We start from the raw sequence: 15619 nt of genomic DNA, 5'->3' as shown, positions 1-15619 counted from the left end.
CTCCCGACGTGCAGGCTCAGCGGCCATGGCTCACGGGCCCAGCCGCTCCGCGGCATGTGGGATCTTCCCGGACCGGGGCACGATCCCTTGTCTTCTGCATCGGCAGGCGGACTCTCAACCACTGCGCCACCAGGGAAGCTCAGGGCTGGGGAGTTTTAAGCAGGGGGAAAGGGGCGGGAATTAAGGGGAGGCCGTCGTGGTTATGAAGTGGCGCAATGAAGCTGCTGGCCAGGGTTTCTCAGGCTTTGCTCTCTTACCTCCCACTTGCTAACCTTGTCTTCAGGACTCTGAGGCACGTGGCTTTACTCTTCCAACTACAGAGAGCTCTTTTGCTGTCCTACATTTCTAAGCTTCAACAATTTCCTGTTTCTCAAGGTCCCATCAGTTCTGGATAGTGGCTGATGAAATCATAGTGAATTCAGATATTAAGTGTATATATAACAGAATTTATGATTAAACAAAGAAAATATAGCCCTCATCTTTGTGGATCGAGATGGAGGAGGGTATTCAGGCATTCAGAGGGAAGACCCCACCCCCTATTTCTGTGCTGTCATTCTTCCAGAAGTGCAGAGTCCAGCCCCCAGCCTGGGGCACAGAAGCAGCACAGGGCCTGGGGTGGGACGCAGTTTGGGGAAAGCTCCAGCAGACAGAGAGCTAATCCAAGCAGGGGTCCCCCAGCATCTGCAAACTCCATGCCAGCCATGGTTCCAAGTACTTTCAATGTTAGTACACACTAAATCCTTATTTTCTATCAGGCAGGTCCTCATTTAACCTCTGGTTTACAGATGAAGAAACGGAGGCACAGAGAGATTAAGTCACTCACCAAGGCCACCCTGGAGGAAGGGTCAGGCAGAGCCGGCCTCTCACCAGAGTCGGGGCCCTGGGGCAGCTCTTCAGGGCTGCGCTCATGCTGACCACGTGCTGAAGGACAGATGTGAGGGCAGGACTTCATTAACTTCTCCTGTCATGACGTTTCTGGATCCTTGGCCCAAAGTTAGCAGACAGGGAGCCCTGAGCATAGCTGAGCCCCAGTAGGATGGGGGTTTGCAGCTAGCTTTTAATGTGATTTTAACAAAAGAATGAAATGGCTCTCTCTCTGAGCATGTTGATGGATTCTGATGCCTGCTACAGTCAGGAGTAACTGATTTTGTCTTTTTCCTGCCCTTAACAGAAGGCAAAGACTGCTCCACCAGCAGCATAGACAGGCCCAGTGAGGTTGTGAAGGGAGGGAAATGAGTGCTCCAAGTTCTGGGGCTGGTCTTCGTGATGAAGAGGGCTAAGAGGTCTTAATAATCATAACGATTCCATCTGGGCGGGAAAGAGGCAGGAAAGCCAATCTACACGTTACCGTTGTGAACCGACATGTTGTTAGCGTCACAGATTTCTAAACGTCATTTTTGTTCAGGAGTCACAGGGGCCTGCTCCCAGCCTGGATCACCTGCTTCGATTTGCTGTGCAAACAGCAGGATCCTTCGTGTCTACAGCAAGATACAGTCCCTGCACATTTGCTCATTCACAGAATCGTCCCAGAGTCAATCCGCCTCCCCTGCTTCCTGCAAGAAATAGCTTCTGATTCACCGACTGGTCCGGCATGCAGGGCCCTTTCCTGCATCTCTGCGTCTCTTAGCAACGCGTCCCAAAGCAGCCCTGTTCAGTTGCCATCATCGCCTGCCACCTGGGAAAGGAAACCGGCCAGTTCCGGTGCGGAGCCACCACTCTCTAATGCACAGACATGGCACTCTGTGTCCAGATTTTCTGGTCTTGGTTTCAAATTCTCCAGTGTTGCATTAAATTATGCTTATTTTTAAATCCTGGAATGTGTGCTTCTCTCATGATATTTTATTCTTTTCAGTAAATGTAGCTGACTAATTTAAATTTATTTTTTATACTTTCGAATAAAAGATATAAACTAACAAGCCGGAAACCTTAAATTTTTTTCAGTTTAAAAAGCATTCACTCTCTAAATATGTGACCACACAGTTGTTACGTTCCTTCATAATGAATCAGGAAATTCACACGTGAACTCAGGAGAAACCACAAACTCAAACCCTCTCTACATTCTATGAATCCAAGCTTTCCTCCCTTCACCCAGATGGCCCATCTCCATTAAGAATCTTCTCCTGACTAAATCACCCCACTGCAGGCCTACACTGATTATTACATAAAGTAGTAGACCTTTATCTTTATTCTGCTGATGTTTCTGGTATATATATGTCTAAAAATGCCTCTTTGCATATATGTTTGTCTACGACAAACGTTAAGCTTATAGAAAGCAGAAAAAGAATCTTCTGCCTCTGTTTTGTGCTTCATAAAGGACCTACAGAAACATTTAATAATGCTTAAAGTAACTTACAGGTAGTTAACAGGGTAATTCCTGCCATTACTTCTAACGGGGTTTATGTGATACTTTTTTCTCAAAGGGCTCCAGAAGCTGCGAACAGCAAGACGACACAATAAACAAAGGCAGCCGGTCCTCAGTGGCTCACAAAACAGCATAAAGGTGGTAGGAGAGCAGTTTGCAGAGAACTACAAGGAAAAGCTCATTTAGTAAAACAGATCGAGGGTGACAAGGGAAAGAATTTTGCCATGAGCTTTCTAAAATGGCATGAAAAGTAGACTGATTTATTTAAATAGAAAAAAATTATTTTAGAGGTTGTTTAAAGCATGGAGTAAAGCTGCTTCATTAGGAGAATAGTTACCGCTATTGGGGGTCATTATTCATGAAGATTATTCACAAAGCAGATCCAGAAAACTAGGTCACCAAACTCAGTCAGAAATACTACTGTTAATTCTTTGGCTACGGGGCCACCCAGGAGCTCCTTAAATATTGGTCTAAGCCGCAAGAGAAATACATTTTCATAGAAACACCACTAGGCTAAATTTATGACCCCAAAGATAGTTCAAAATTTTATTCTACTTTGGGTGGATTCCAAGAGTGCCAACCACCCCTTGCTTGCCAAGTTCCTGGTGTGGATGGCCTCACAGTTCACTGCCTACAGATGTGAACCGGAGGGATGAAAGCACCTGAGGGAAGAACAGAAGGAATTGGTAAAAGAGAAGGTCACTTAGTGTGGTTTTGCCATAATCTAAAGTTGAGAAAAATTTATGGAGCACCTATTATGTGCAATGCATTTTGTAATGCTCAAAAAGAGGGGGGGGGGGAGTTTTTCTATTTAAATCATAAATCCTATGCACTGCAATAAGTTTAACTTTTTGAGGTTACAAATATGGAAAAGATCTACTCTATTGTCTATCGTCAGACCACAGCTTCATTGGGGGAAATCTCAAATCCTTGAGTAACTGGAGTTTTCTCCCCCTTCACCTGTGTCCGCAGGACCTCATCAAACCTCTACATTTCAGAACTAAAAGACTGAAGAAAATCAGAGCCCCCAGTGTTCAGAGGCAGTTAAGCTGTGTGCCTCAAGGCTTCTTTGACAAGATCAGGAAATGAGAGGCAGATTCAAACCTGTAATCTGCAGAGTAACTGTAGGGGGGGTCACTTCATAAACACACTCACCCTTCCCTTAATTTCTGTGTTTCTCTCCTGCTTAAAACCCTCCAAAGGCTCCCCAATAATAAATTTTAAAAATTATTATTTTACTTAGAATAAATTCAAAATCCTTACCGAAAACTGAGAGGCCCGGTGTGATCCGGCCCTGCCTAGAGCTCTGAGTAAGCTTCACAGTAACTTATGCTCCCCAGTGACCCTGCAGGTACAGGGGACTCTTCTGCTAACCCTGCCTAGAACCTTCCCTCCCTGATCTTCTCGTGGCTGCCTCCTGTCTATCACTCAAGGCTTAACTCTGAGGTCACCTTCTGTCATCACACAAACTAAACCATTCATTGGATCACCCTCCCCTCATCACCGCTTGTTTTATTTTCCTCCAAGCTCTTGTGGCCATCTGAAGTCCTATGCCCGTGTGTTGTTTGCTTGTTCATCATTCCCTGTAGGACCAAGGACTTTGTCAACTCACTGCTGTATCACCCGTGCCTGGAACATTGCTCGTCACATAGCTGGTGGTCAAGAAATACTTATTGAATGAATGAATCCAGAAGTTATTTGTTCAGCAACTTTATTCATCCCTAGCATGGCCATAGTCACAGAAAGCAACAGTATCATCTCTGAACACACAACATCAGAAGAGGGACTTCCCTGGTGGCGAAGTGGTTAAGAATCTGCCTGCCAATGCAGGAAACATGGGTTCGAGACCTGGTCCGGGAAGATTCCACATGCCGTGGAGCAACTAAGCCTGTGCGCCACAACTACTGAGTCTGAGCTCTAGAGCCCACGAGCCACAACTACTCAGCCCGCGTGCCACAATTACTGAAGCCCACGCGCCTAGAGCTTGTGCTCTGCAACAAGAGAAGCCACCGCAATGAGAAGCCCGCACACCACAACGAAGAGTAGCCCCCGCTCGCCGCAACTAGAGAAAGCCTGTGAGCAGCAACGAAGATCCAATGAAGTCAAAAATAAATAAATTAATTAATTTTTTAAAAATCAGAGGAAAAAAAATCCTTTCTACAACTTGTGAGATCTTCTGCTAGATGAGCCACTCAACTTTTAGTTTACGCAATTAACAAACTTGGCTTACAATTTAAACAAATCTGCTGTCTAGTTTCCTGGCCTGTGGTAGATTAAAAGAAGCATATTAGAGGTAGACACACTAATAGCAGCAAGAAGGGATAGGCCAGCATGGAGAAAACTAAAAAGTTACTAAAAAGCAAAAAGAACTGAGAAAATAGAGTATTTGGGGCATTAAGTGTAGAAGCAAACAGTCTCACAGATCTAAAGTTGCCAGCAAGCAACACTGCAGTTACAGTAATTGCTTAAGTTACCAAGAAAATTAAGTTATGTTGTATATATGTATATGTATCTAAGGAAACAGGGAAATAGTATATGTTAAGTCCTCCTTTGAAAAGTTTTTATCCAAAATGCTATTTTTACTGTTATTTTAAAGGGCAAGCAAAATTCGGTTTTCTAAGAGAATTGACTTCTGTGGAACATGTTAGAGGACCTCTTCCTCCCTCCCTCCCTCCCCCCCCTCCCTCCGTCCATCCCTTCTCACAGTTAGAACTGTGTAGCTAACCATGTCTCTTTTACCTTGAGCAGCTAGAAAGCACACAGCCAAATGTGACTTCAAACATCCCGACTCTGCTGGCCTTTATGGCATGTTCTTTTGGGTTCTTTTCCTGATCTTGACCTGATCTTTTCTTCATCTTGACACTTATTTATATTTTCCTAGAACTGATTCTTTATTACTATTTACCTTCACCATTATTTTTATTATTTGTGCTATAGTTGTAGGGCACTTTAAATCCTTTATGGAAAAAGATTGAGATCTCTCTGCTTGTGGCATGAGATGGATGGAGTGACATTTTAACTGTTACTTCATCGTACAATCAGACTGAGAACTCAGTCAAGAGTAACTAAGCTGGGGCTTCCCTGGTGGCGCAGTGGTTGAGAGTCTGCCTGCCGATGCAGGGGACATGGGTTCGTGCCCCGGTCTGGGAAGATCCCACGTGCCGTGGAGCGGCTGGGCCCGTGAGCCATGGCCGCTGAGCCTGCACATCCGGAGCCTGTGCTCCGCAACGGGAGAGGCCACAACAGTGAGAGGCCCGCGTACCGCAAAAAAAAAAAAAAAAAAAAAAAAAAAAGAGTAACCAAGCTTCTTGCAGATACAATGGAATTTTCAAAGACAGAACATTGTAAGTGCTTGAATAGGGTCCTGGAGCTTTTTAGCTCACGATCTGCTGGACTTGGTAACTGAAAGGTTAATACAAGATCACACATCCTGAAAATTGAAAGTTAAATTCCAAAAAGTTAAAATTGACTAAATATAATCACAGGATATGTGCACAGCACAAAAGGGCAGCCAAAAAACAGCCACAGCTGCTGATTCCTTTAGAGCGAAGGAGAGCGAACTTCCTCACAAAGCAGGCTGCGGCGGCCCAGCAGTGGTGACACGGTGGAGCCAGGGCTCTTTCCTTTGCCCACCTCGTGTTTTCACTGATACGGTTCAGTTCAAGAAACCTAGAGTCTGTCACACAGAGTGAAGTAAGTCAGAAAGAGAAAGACAAATACCGTATGCTAACAGATATATATGGAATCTAAGGGAAAAAAATGTCATGAAGAACCTAGGGGTAAAACAGGAATAAAGACACAGACCTACTTGAGAACGGACTTGAGGATATGGGGAGGGGGAAAGGTAAGCTGTGACAAAGCGAGAGAGAGGCATGGACATATATACACTACCAAACGTAAGGTAGGTAGCTAGTGGGAAGCAGCTGCATAGCACAGGGAGATCAGCTCGGTGCTTTGTGACCCCCTGGAGGGGTGGGATAGGGAGGGTGGGAGGGAGGGAGACGCAAGAGGGAAGGGATATGGGAACAGATGTATATGTATAACTGATTCACTTTGTTATAAAGCAGAAACTAATTTAAAAAAAAAAAGAAAGAAACATGGCTTCTCCTTACTGTCCTGACTTCTCGGATACTGTGAGTAGCACAGGGAGTGGCTGTAATGTTGAACAGATCACACATAGAACCCAAAGGGCTAAAGAACCCTGCTTTCACGGAAGGATTTATATTTATATAAATCATGTAGCAGGGCTTCCCTGGTGGCGCAGTGGTTGAGAGTCCGCCTGCCGATGCAGGGGCCACGGGTTCGTGCCCCGGTCCGGGAGGATCCCGCATGCCGCGGAGCGGCTGGGCCCGTGAGCCATGGCCGCTGAGCCTGCGCGTCTGGAGCCTGTGCTCCGCAACGGGGAGAGGCCACAACAGTGAGAGGCCCGCGTACCGCAAAAAAAAAAAAAAAAAAAAAAAAAAAAAAAAAATCATGTAGCATTTTACAGTCTTTAAAAATCTACAAAGAAAAAAGTCTTTGAAAGAGAAAACTTAACATATTATGCCCAGTAGCAGATTCTGGAAGCAAATCTATTTATAAGTCATATCAGGAAATAATTTGATTCTAATACATTGCTTGTTCAGGGATGCTTTTTAAAAACATCTCCTTAAGAGCTATAAAAACTGGCTTCCCTAAAATCAGAGAGGGCTCAGATAGGACATTTATACAAAGCAGTGACTTTATAAATTTTGTTTGTTTGTTTGTTTTGTGCGGTACGCGGGCCTCTCACTGTTGTGGCCTCCCCCGTTGCGGAGCACAGGCTCCAGACGTGCAGGCTCAGCGGCCATGGCTCACGGGCCCAGCCGCTCCGCGGCACGTGGGATCTTCCCGGACCGGGCACGAACCCGTGTCCCCTGCATCGGCAGGCGGACTCTCAACCACTGCACCACCAGGGAAGCCCCAACTTTATAAATGTTAAGTGAAACTCCCTGAAAGTGTCTTTGTCATCTATTGGGTTGGCCGTCCACAACTGCCGCCCTCTCTCCATGTCCCATCAACTTCCAGGACCTGTCCCTCACACAGGTTTACATGGTTATAACCACCTTTGGGCTCTCAGTAGACCTGATAGCACCATATGAGCTGTCCCCACCACAGTAGGTTGGGTGGGCACCAACCCCCAACCTGCACTGGACCAAGAAGCCTCTTTGCAGGGGGACTGGGAAGCAGGTCTGAGGAATCCCAGTCTTTAAGGAGAGGAGATATAAATCTGGGAATTGTGGGTGACCATATTTCTCCCCCTGGAGTAGGGGAAGCAGACGTGCAAAAAGAGAAAGAATAATTCAGAGAAGAGTGCTGGGAAGGGCAGAGAGCAACAGGTGAGTTGAAAAGAGAGACCTGGGGCTCCTCTGGTGGCGCAGTGGTTAAGAATCTGCCTGTCAATGCAGGGGACACGGGTTCGAGCCCTGGTCCGGGAAGATCCCACGTGCCGCGGAGCAGCTAAGCCTGTGCGCTACAACTACTGAGCCTGCGCGCCTATAGAGCCCGTGCTCCACAACAAGAGAAGCCACCGCAATGAGAAGCCCGCACACCCCAACGAAGAATAGCCCCCGCTCGCCGCAACTAGAGAAAGTCCATGCGCAGCATCAAAGACTCAACGCAGCCAAAAATTTAAAAAAAAAAAAAAAAGAAACAAAAAAGAGAACTGGATGCCCTGGAGCCCTCATGCCAGGTGATCCTGACGCAGCTGCACCCTCGCCCTTGGTTCTACACACCCAACATTTACAGGCAAGGGTTCTCATAATGAATCCCCCTCATTGGGGTTAAGTAGCCTTGAGGGTTTCTATCATACACAACCAAGAATCCTAACTAATCTACAAGTGATAGAACACTTTTGTTCAAGGGCACAAACTTGAGAAAGTTAAATTGAGGGAATTGTTGGAACTGATTCCAACTGGCTGAGTGCAGACAAGCCTCTCCTTCATTCTGGGCCTTAATTCTGGAATCGATTTCCAATATTCCCTTTGCCAAGTAATTAATTCACGGGACTAAAAACACAAAACAATCCCTTTCAGCAAATGTATTTCCTTTTAATATGGGAGAATCACAAAACACAACTCCTTTTTGTATAGTTATCAAAAACTCAATTCAGTATTTTGTCCAAACCTCTCAGGGCAAACCTAATACTTAACTCGTGCTACCAATGTTGTGTAGAGAAATTTAACACTTGAGATTAGAAAATTGGGTATATATTGGTGTAAATTGTTTAAAAAATGTATTTTGGTTCCTTTTTAACCTCTGGATACTGGAGAGGTATCTAATTTTACCAATAAAGGGGTTTCCCAACAGTAGTGGCTTCTAAATATGATGGATTTTTAGAGATTTGTCATCAAAAGCTGTAGCTTTGGTAGAGTTTTCACAAACACAGGTGCAAATGGATCAGCAAGAATTTAGAATCTTGAGCTGGTGGGAAGGAAACCACAGTCTGATCTTTTCACATTTCAGATGAGAAGTTTAAACCCAGCATGAGGAGGTCGCCCTTACTTAGCTAACTTGAACTAAAGAGGGGGCCAGACCTGGGTCCCAGCTCCCACCCCGAATTGTTTCTACAAGTCTCAGAGGCAATGTGTGAAGTGGTCCGTGTGCTCTCTGCCCTCTTCTCCCATCAAGATGTGGAGGTGACATGGGGCCATGAGGGCGGCTCCTGCACAATGACCACAGGACGTCTGTGTGAACGTCAAAGGAAGGCGTAAGGAGAGAAAAAGAGTGAGAGAACATTGTCATGGGAACGCTGAGGCAAACCACAAGATGAAAAAGAGTTGAAACCCATTCTGCTACCTCAGGTTTTATTTACTCAAATAATAAATCAAGACATCTGTGTCAAAACCAATGCAGTGTAAAACAGACTAAAGATGAGCTTTTGAATCTGATCAACACTGTCTTCTAAATACCAAAATCCTGTAAAAGGGATACCACTGCATCTTTATCTACATCACTGTTCAAATTACTATATGGCATTTGTGTAAGCTCTCTCTTTGTTCTAGCTTCTTTTAAAAATTCTAAATTGCTCACCAAGAATGATTAATATAATGACAGAATTATCTAGAATTTTATCTTTCTATGAGCAGAACAGTTTCTAAACTCACAACAGGCCAGAAAAATCAAATAGGCTTGAGAAATTAAGCATTTACTCCAGATGAGATCAACGACCTCCTCCTGGGGATTAGGTGTACCTGGGGGTCAGTATTGAACTTCAGAAGAGAACTCCATTCAACTCGAATCTGGTCAGAGAAAGAAATATCAGCCTTTAGGGAATAGACAGCAAACAACTGTGGCCCTAAAATTGTGTGGTGGGGATTTGTGTTACTGTCCAAAGATGTCACTGACTCATATCACTGGATGTTAACCCCCTTCCAAGGTTCATTCATTCAACTGATTGTTCAGTGCTGGTCCTGTAGAGAACATCCCAGCTCCCGCTGAAATCCCATATCCCCTGAGAGATGCAAGCCCGCTGAGGGTAGCTTCCCTGCCCTGGAGCCGTTTGACAAAACAATTAATTTTTAGAGACAAGCGGAGGTAGATGAAATTAAATTATTTTCATACTTTTATTTTATTAAACAGTTTCATTCCCTTTCTGGATTCGAAGATTCATACTTATCCTAGAAGGTCAGAGCTGGAAAGACCTCAGAGGTCAGACGGGGTCACCTCCCTTTGCTCAGTGAGTCGTCAGGGCGCTTAGCTAGTTAGCTGGCAGAACCAGGCTTCATTTCATCTCCTGAATCCCAGCGCCAGTGACCTTTTCTCTAAATAAAATCTCTCTATCAAAAATTGATACACTTGGGCCTCCCTGGTGGCGCAAGTGGTTAAGAGTCCGCCTGCCGATGCAGGGGATACGGGTTCGTGCCCCGGTCTGGGAGGATCCCATATGCCGCGGAGCGGCTGGGCCCGTGAGCCATGGCCGCTGGGCCTGCGCATCCGGAGCCTGTGCTCCGCAACGGGAGAGGCCACAACAGTGAGAGGCCCACATACCGCAAAAAAGAAAAAAAAAAAAAAAATTGATACACTTTACAGACATATTTCAGACCCTGGTTTTATTTTAAGGCAAAACAATCCAAGACACAGAGGGTTAAAGCTATTCTCTCTGATCTGCTGTGTACAAACGGACCCCCCCTTCCCCTCAGCACCTCAGGGAATAACTGCCCCCCCACCCCCCCACCCCCATCCCTGTGCCCCCGCCCCCGCCCCCAGCCTCCAGGGAGGCCCTTTCTGTCCTGCTTACTTTCACTCTGCCTTCTAAATCCTGAACACTCCTAGCAGCTGGTGATGAAAACTCAAAAAGCTAATTGTTTTTAAGATGGGAGAGGAAGAGAAGAGGAAGACCAAAATAAAGAGGTAAAATCCTTGGGAAATTTAAAGCTACAGGTGGGGTTTGTAGAAATGGCATTTGAGGGGAATTTTTAATATTACTTACTGCTAATTTTCTTTCCTTTTTTTTTTTTTAAGTTGCTTTCTTGGGAAGGGAAGCTGTGAATTGGCTCTTTTTTTTTTTTCCTGGCTGCTTCGGGTCTTAGCTGTAGCACGTGGGATCTTCGTTGAGGCATGCGGGATCTTTGGTTGCAGCGCACGGGCTTCTCTAGTTGTGGCGTGTGGGTTTTCTCTTCTCTAGCTGTGGCGTGCACGTGGGCTCCAGGGCGCATGGGCTCTGTAGTTTGCAGCACGTGGGCTCTCTCGTTGAGGCACGCGAGCTCAGTAGTTGTGGCACACGGGCTTAGTTGCCCCGTGGCATGTGGGATCCTAGCTCCCTGACCAGGGATCGAACCCGCGTCCCCTGCACTGGAAGGCGGATTCTTTACCACTAGACCACCAGGGAAGTCTTTCTAATGTCATTTACACACCCAAAGTCATTGTAATTTCAAAACATAAAATATGTAAGATAGGAAGACTTAGTTAAAAAAATAAGAAAATTCCCAAAATGATTGTAGAGAAAGCTTTTTTCCCCTCTCGTTTGACTTGTGTCTGTTTTCTGTGTCTTTGTATCTTTAGCCTCAAACTTAAGTCACATATCAGCAAGGCTAGGTCACTAGACCTGATCGTCCTGAAGCCCCTTCTCCCATGTCCCAGGAGTGCTTATAGGACCCCAGTCCCGGGGCTGGTGGGCTGCCTTCCGAGGAAGCCTCGCCCTCTCAGAAGGCAGTGAAAGCAGAGCTCCAGCCTCTGCATGGACCACAGGAGCTCTGTCCAAGCTGCTGAATCCTGGCCTCAGGACGCAGCAAGTCACTGACCATCCTCAAGCATCTGTGTCCTCATCCACAAAGTAGGCACAATGATAATGTATAACCTCCCAGAGTTGTGAGGTCCTGATAAGAAGGAATCATGCTTTGGAAGCTCTCTGTAGGGCACAGAGAGCTGTAGTTTTCACTAAAGTCTAGTCATGGTTTGGATGAAGAACTAAGTGATTGCTGTACCCACTCGTTGTGATACTTGGATACATCAGCAACGTTCACTCTGGACCCCATTTGTTTCAACAATAAGGGAGTAAATTTAGCCATTTGGAGAAGAAAGTCTACACTTAGGATCCAGACTTTTTTGCTTGGGAAGTTGATACAAGGACCTCCATCCTATGCTACACATGTAGGAATAGGTTTTGCTTCCACGTAAGCAATATTTTCACTTTAATAACTGTAGTAAATAATCACATTTGTATGAGTGCACTGAGTGAAAGGCCTCTTCACTGATAGCTCACAGAAGACGTTTTTAACCAGTCCGCTGTCACTCAGTGGTGACACACAGCTAAGTTCCAACTCATGCGAGGACAGGGCGGTGCTTGCGCACCAATCTATCAGACCCAGGGAAACCGTCATGTGCCCAGGACTGGGCGGATGGAAACCTCTCTTTGTTGATTTCTTCCTTTCTCTAAAGCCCAAGGCCAGGCAGGGGTCACCTGGCTAATAACAGCCATGAGGCACCTGAGGGGCTTGTAGTTCTGAAGGTGCTGATTTTCCAACTCCCTCTTCGCCGTGACAGAGAGTGTCACACAGTCTGACCAGCATGGTCAAGGTTAAGTTTAGCCCTGCTTTCTCCCCTGACCCCAGAGCCCCCAAACTGACCCCTCTAACTCCATGCTTCCCGGTCCTACCTGCTGTCCCACTGACTTTGCTTCTCTTCTCTCCCCTAAGATAGGGCTACTGAGGGACCCTCACTGGCCCCGTGGCGACTGCCAGGCAGGTGGCGTCCTCAGGGCTTTCTGATGGGAAAACTGAGAGCTCTGGTGGTTTGCTCAAGGTTAGGCGTTGAACCTGGGGTTTCCAGGTTTTTAGCCAGGAAGCTGCCATCCTTGCTTTAGATGGGGCAGGTGTCTGGGGATCCATTAGCAAAAGTGGCTAAATGGGGCAGACAGGCAGAAATCTACCCACTTGGAGCAAGTCCTACAGTGCCTCTCCCTAGAGGACTGGCAACAGTTCTGAGGTTTTCTTATACCTGGAAGGCAGAGGAGAAAGGCGGGGAGATGGAGTTTTCAAGTCATCAGAGCAGCATTAAAGGACACAAACAACTACCGTGTGACCCCACATTCAGAGACTGGGCTCTGACGCACGGATATGTCATTCCTCTCAAATCCCTGTAGGAAACGCAAGATACAAGGACTAGGATGGAATGTAAACCATTTCTTAAGGAAGCCTGCTAGCATTTCTCTCCCTCCAAGAGTTTGCCTCCAAAGAGAACTCGAGCTCATCTTTTCTCCCTGATTCTCGACTGTGGCTGTAAGGGCTGCCTGTTACGGGGAAAGGGGCAGGAAGGAGGGTGGGGAGGCTCACGGGAGGGAGGCACAGGCTCCCGATGAAGCAGCGTCACGTCCACACCTCTGGGAGGCCCCTCTCCCGGCGCGGTGAATTTCATCCATTTCTCTGGTGACTTCCCCAAGCATCCCTCCATGTGGACCCTCCACACAGTCCAGCAAGAGGCCCCTCCTCCAGCACATCCCACCAACCCCTCCCTCACCCTCATTGCCTGTATATGGACAAAGTACAGCAAGATGTCCGTGCTATCGGGAAAGAGAAAACAAAAGCATAATTTTTAGTTTTGTCCACCCATTTTGGGATCAGTACACCTGAACTGGGTGGAGAGGGGAGGCTGGGCTCAAGCACCAGCCCAGAGAGGAGGCTGAGTGGAGATGCAGAGAATAAAATGCGAAGAGCAAGGAGTAGGCTTGGCCATGACTGGAGCCGGGAGAGACGCTGGAAACCACCCAGTGCTACCCTCTCCCTTCTGGTGGGAAAGGAAGCAGGGCCTGGAGGCTGACGCCGGGGAAGCAGAACATCGACCTGCCGGCAGGGGTGGAAGGTGGTCCACTGGGTACAGATGGGGTTGAGTTCCGAGACTGCGCTCCAGTTCTGGAAACTTCCACAAAACCCACCGCAGCCTCCCCAAGCCCCCCTCGCCCATTCCGGAGAGCAGGTTTTGCTTCTGCTCTTTCCTTTTTGGGAGGAAGAGGAGGATTTTTGCCTCATCACTTCCCAATGCCTTCATCTGAAGTTGGGGACAGGAGCCTTTGCCTTTCGGGTGGCTGTGCAGATTAACACCCAGCCTAAGGGCCGGCACAGCGCAGGGCTCAACAAGTGTCCGTGTACCGCCTCCAGCCTCCCTCTCCGCTTTCCCATAAAGGACGCTAGTCTTTGGCAGAAATCTTGGGAAGCAGCGACTCATTCTCTCCTTCCGCACGGTAAGCCGCTCGCGCAGGGAAGGTGGCGGAGCGCAGAGGAAGGAGCCAGGCCCACAGCGGACAGGAGACCCCAGCGTGAGGAAGTGGGGGCCCTGCGGGCACATCGGCCCCCTCTCTCCACTCTCTCGCTTCTCTGGGAAGAGCTCGGGTCTCAGGGATTCAGCCACGCGCACGTTCTTACCTTGAGAGGCAGGGCGGCAGGCGGGGCCGGGCAGCTCCTGCTGGTCTGGAGGAGCGCACGATGCCTGCCGAGCCTGGCGCTCCTGGGCCGCGTGGACGTGCCCGAGCCCTCAGCGCTCCGCGGGCGCCCCGGGCAGGGGGCCGGCGCCTCGCCACCTCCCCCGGACCCGGGGCTTTCAGCCGCGGCGGCGGCAGCCTGGGCCTGGGGAAGGGAGCCTCCCACGGCGTCCTGAGCCAGCGGGTCCGTGCCCCACACGTGCCGAGGGGGAGAACCGCCCGGCCAGGGCTTCCAGCCCGCGGAGGAACTGCGGCCGCCATCGCCCATGCCGCGAGCCGGGCTAGGGGGTCTGCATGGCCGGGGCTGCCGCCGTCCACGGGTCCCGGAGGCGGGGGATCTGCGAGCGCGCCCCCTCCTTGCATCCACGTCCCGGGTTTTCTCCTCTCCCTCTTTCCGCTCGTCCCGAGCAGAGCAACTGGGAGCAGCTGGTGCCTCTGTCCCACGGCCCTGCCTCTGCGGGGGAGGGGCAGCCGGGCCCAGCGGGAGCCCGAGGGCCCGGCCTCCCGAGAAGCCAGTCCCGGGACCCGGGAGAGAGCGTCCCTCCTCCAGGCCCCCTGCGGCCGCAGTCCGGGCGGGAGCCAGGGCGGGGCGGGCGCGCGCCGGGGGGGGGGGCCGCAGCTGCACGGAGAGGAAGGAAGTTTTCATCTGCTGCTGCTCAGCCATGTCCTCCAGGGGCTCGGCTGGTCCAGCCGGGTCGACTTTCAGACGTCGGTGCCCAGGGATGCGAAGGCCGGCAGCTGTGGGCAGGCGTGACCTGGCCCCATGGCTCCACGACGGCCTGAGGAAGCAAATGATACACCTTCAGCCCAGGGGGAGTCTTCCCCCTGGAGTGGGGAAGCAGTGGGGATGGAGGTGACCCAGCAGCGGGTCTGGGCTGTGCATGAACAGACAGGCTGGGGGAGCGAGGCTGGCAGGGGACAGTCGGGACTCGGCTGCCCTCTCCCTAGTGTGTCTGATGGATTTCCTTCTGTTATCCGGCCCCCTCCCCATGTTTGAATTGAAGACACTAAAGTTACTAGTTTCCATGCTTATCCCAAACTCCATATTACCGACACCTGTTGTTTGGTGTCTGACCCTGAGACGGATGCATGTAAAGATGAGCCCCCGGGACCCTTCAGAGCTCACTTTCAATCTACCTTTGTTGCATCAGTGACACACAGTTGTAAACAACTTTAATGTTTTAATGAATTTCCACTTGAAATTATGTGGTTATTCAGGAATTCCCCAGGGGGTAGTCCCATAGTCCCACAGCAAAATACTGGGCATCTCTCTCTCTCTCTCTCTCTCTCTCTCTCACACACACACACACACACACACACACACA

The 15619-nt window shown here is 48.8% G+C and overlaps 1 protein-coding gene across 3 annotated transcripts in view; it reads right to left on the bottom strand.

Annotated features, from left to right (window-relative positions):
• PSD3 (pleckstrin and Sec7 domain containing 3) overlaps positions 1-14844 on the bottom strand; it is a 567622-nt gene extending 552778 nt beyond the window's left edge. For all 3 annotated transcript variants that reach the window (XM_060086127.1, XM_060086126.1, XM_060086131.1), the window contains exon 1: positions 14239-14844. In XM_060086127.1, coding sequence (XP_059942110.1) covers positions 14239-14562 — 324 coding nt within the window. In that variant the 5' untranslated portion in view covers positions 14563-14844. The remainder of the gene's footprint in view (positions 1-14238) is intronic.
• Between the last annotated feature and the right edge of the window lie 775 nt (positions 14845-15619).

Source organism: Mesoplodon densirostris, chromosome 20, assembly GCF_025265405.1.
Source record: "Mesoplodon densirostris isolate mMesDen1 chromosome 20, mMesDen1 primary haplotype, whole genome shotgun sequence".
Classification (NCBI taxonomy): Eukaryota; Metazoa; Chordata; class Mammalia; order Artiodactyla; family Ziphiidae; genus Mesoplodon; species Mesoplodon densirostris.
This window is presented reverse-complemented; position numbering and strand designations above follow the sequence as displayed.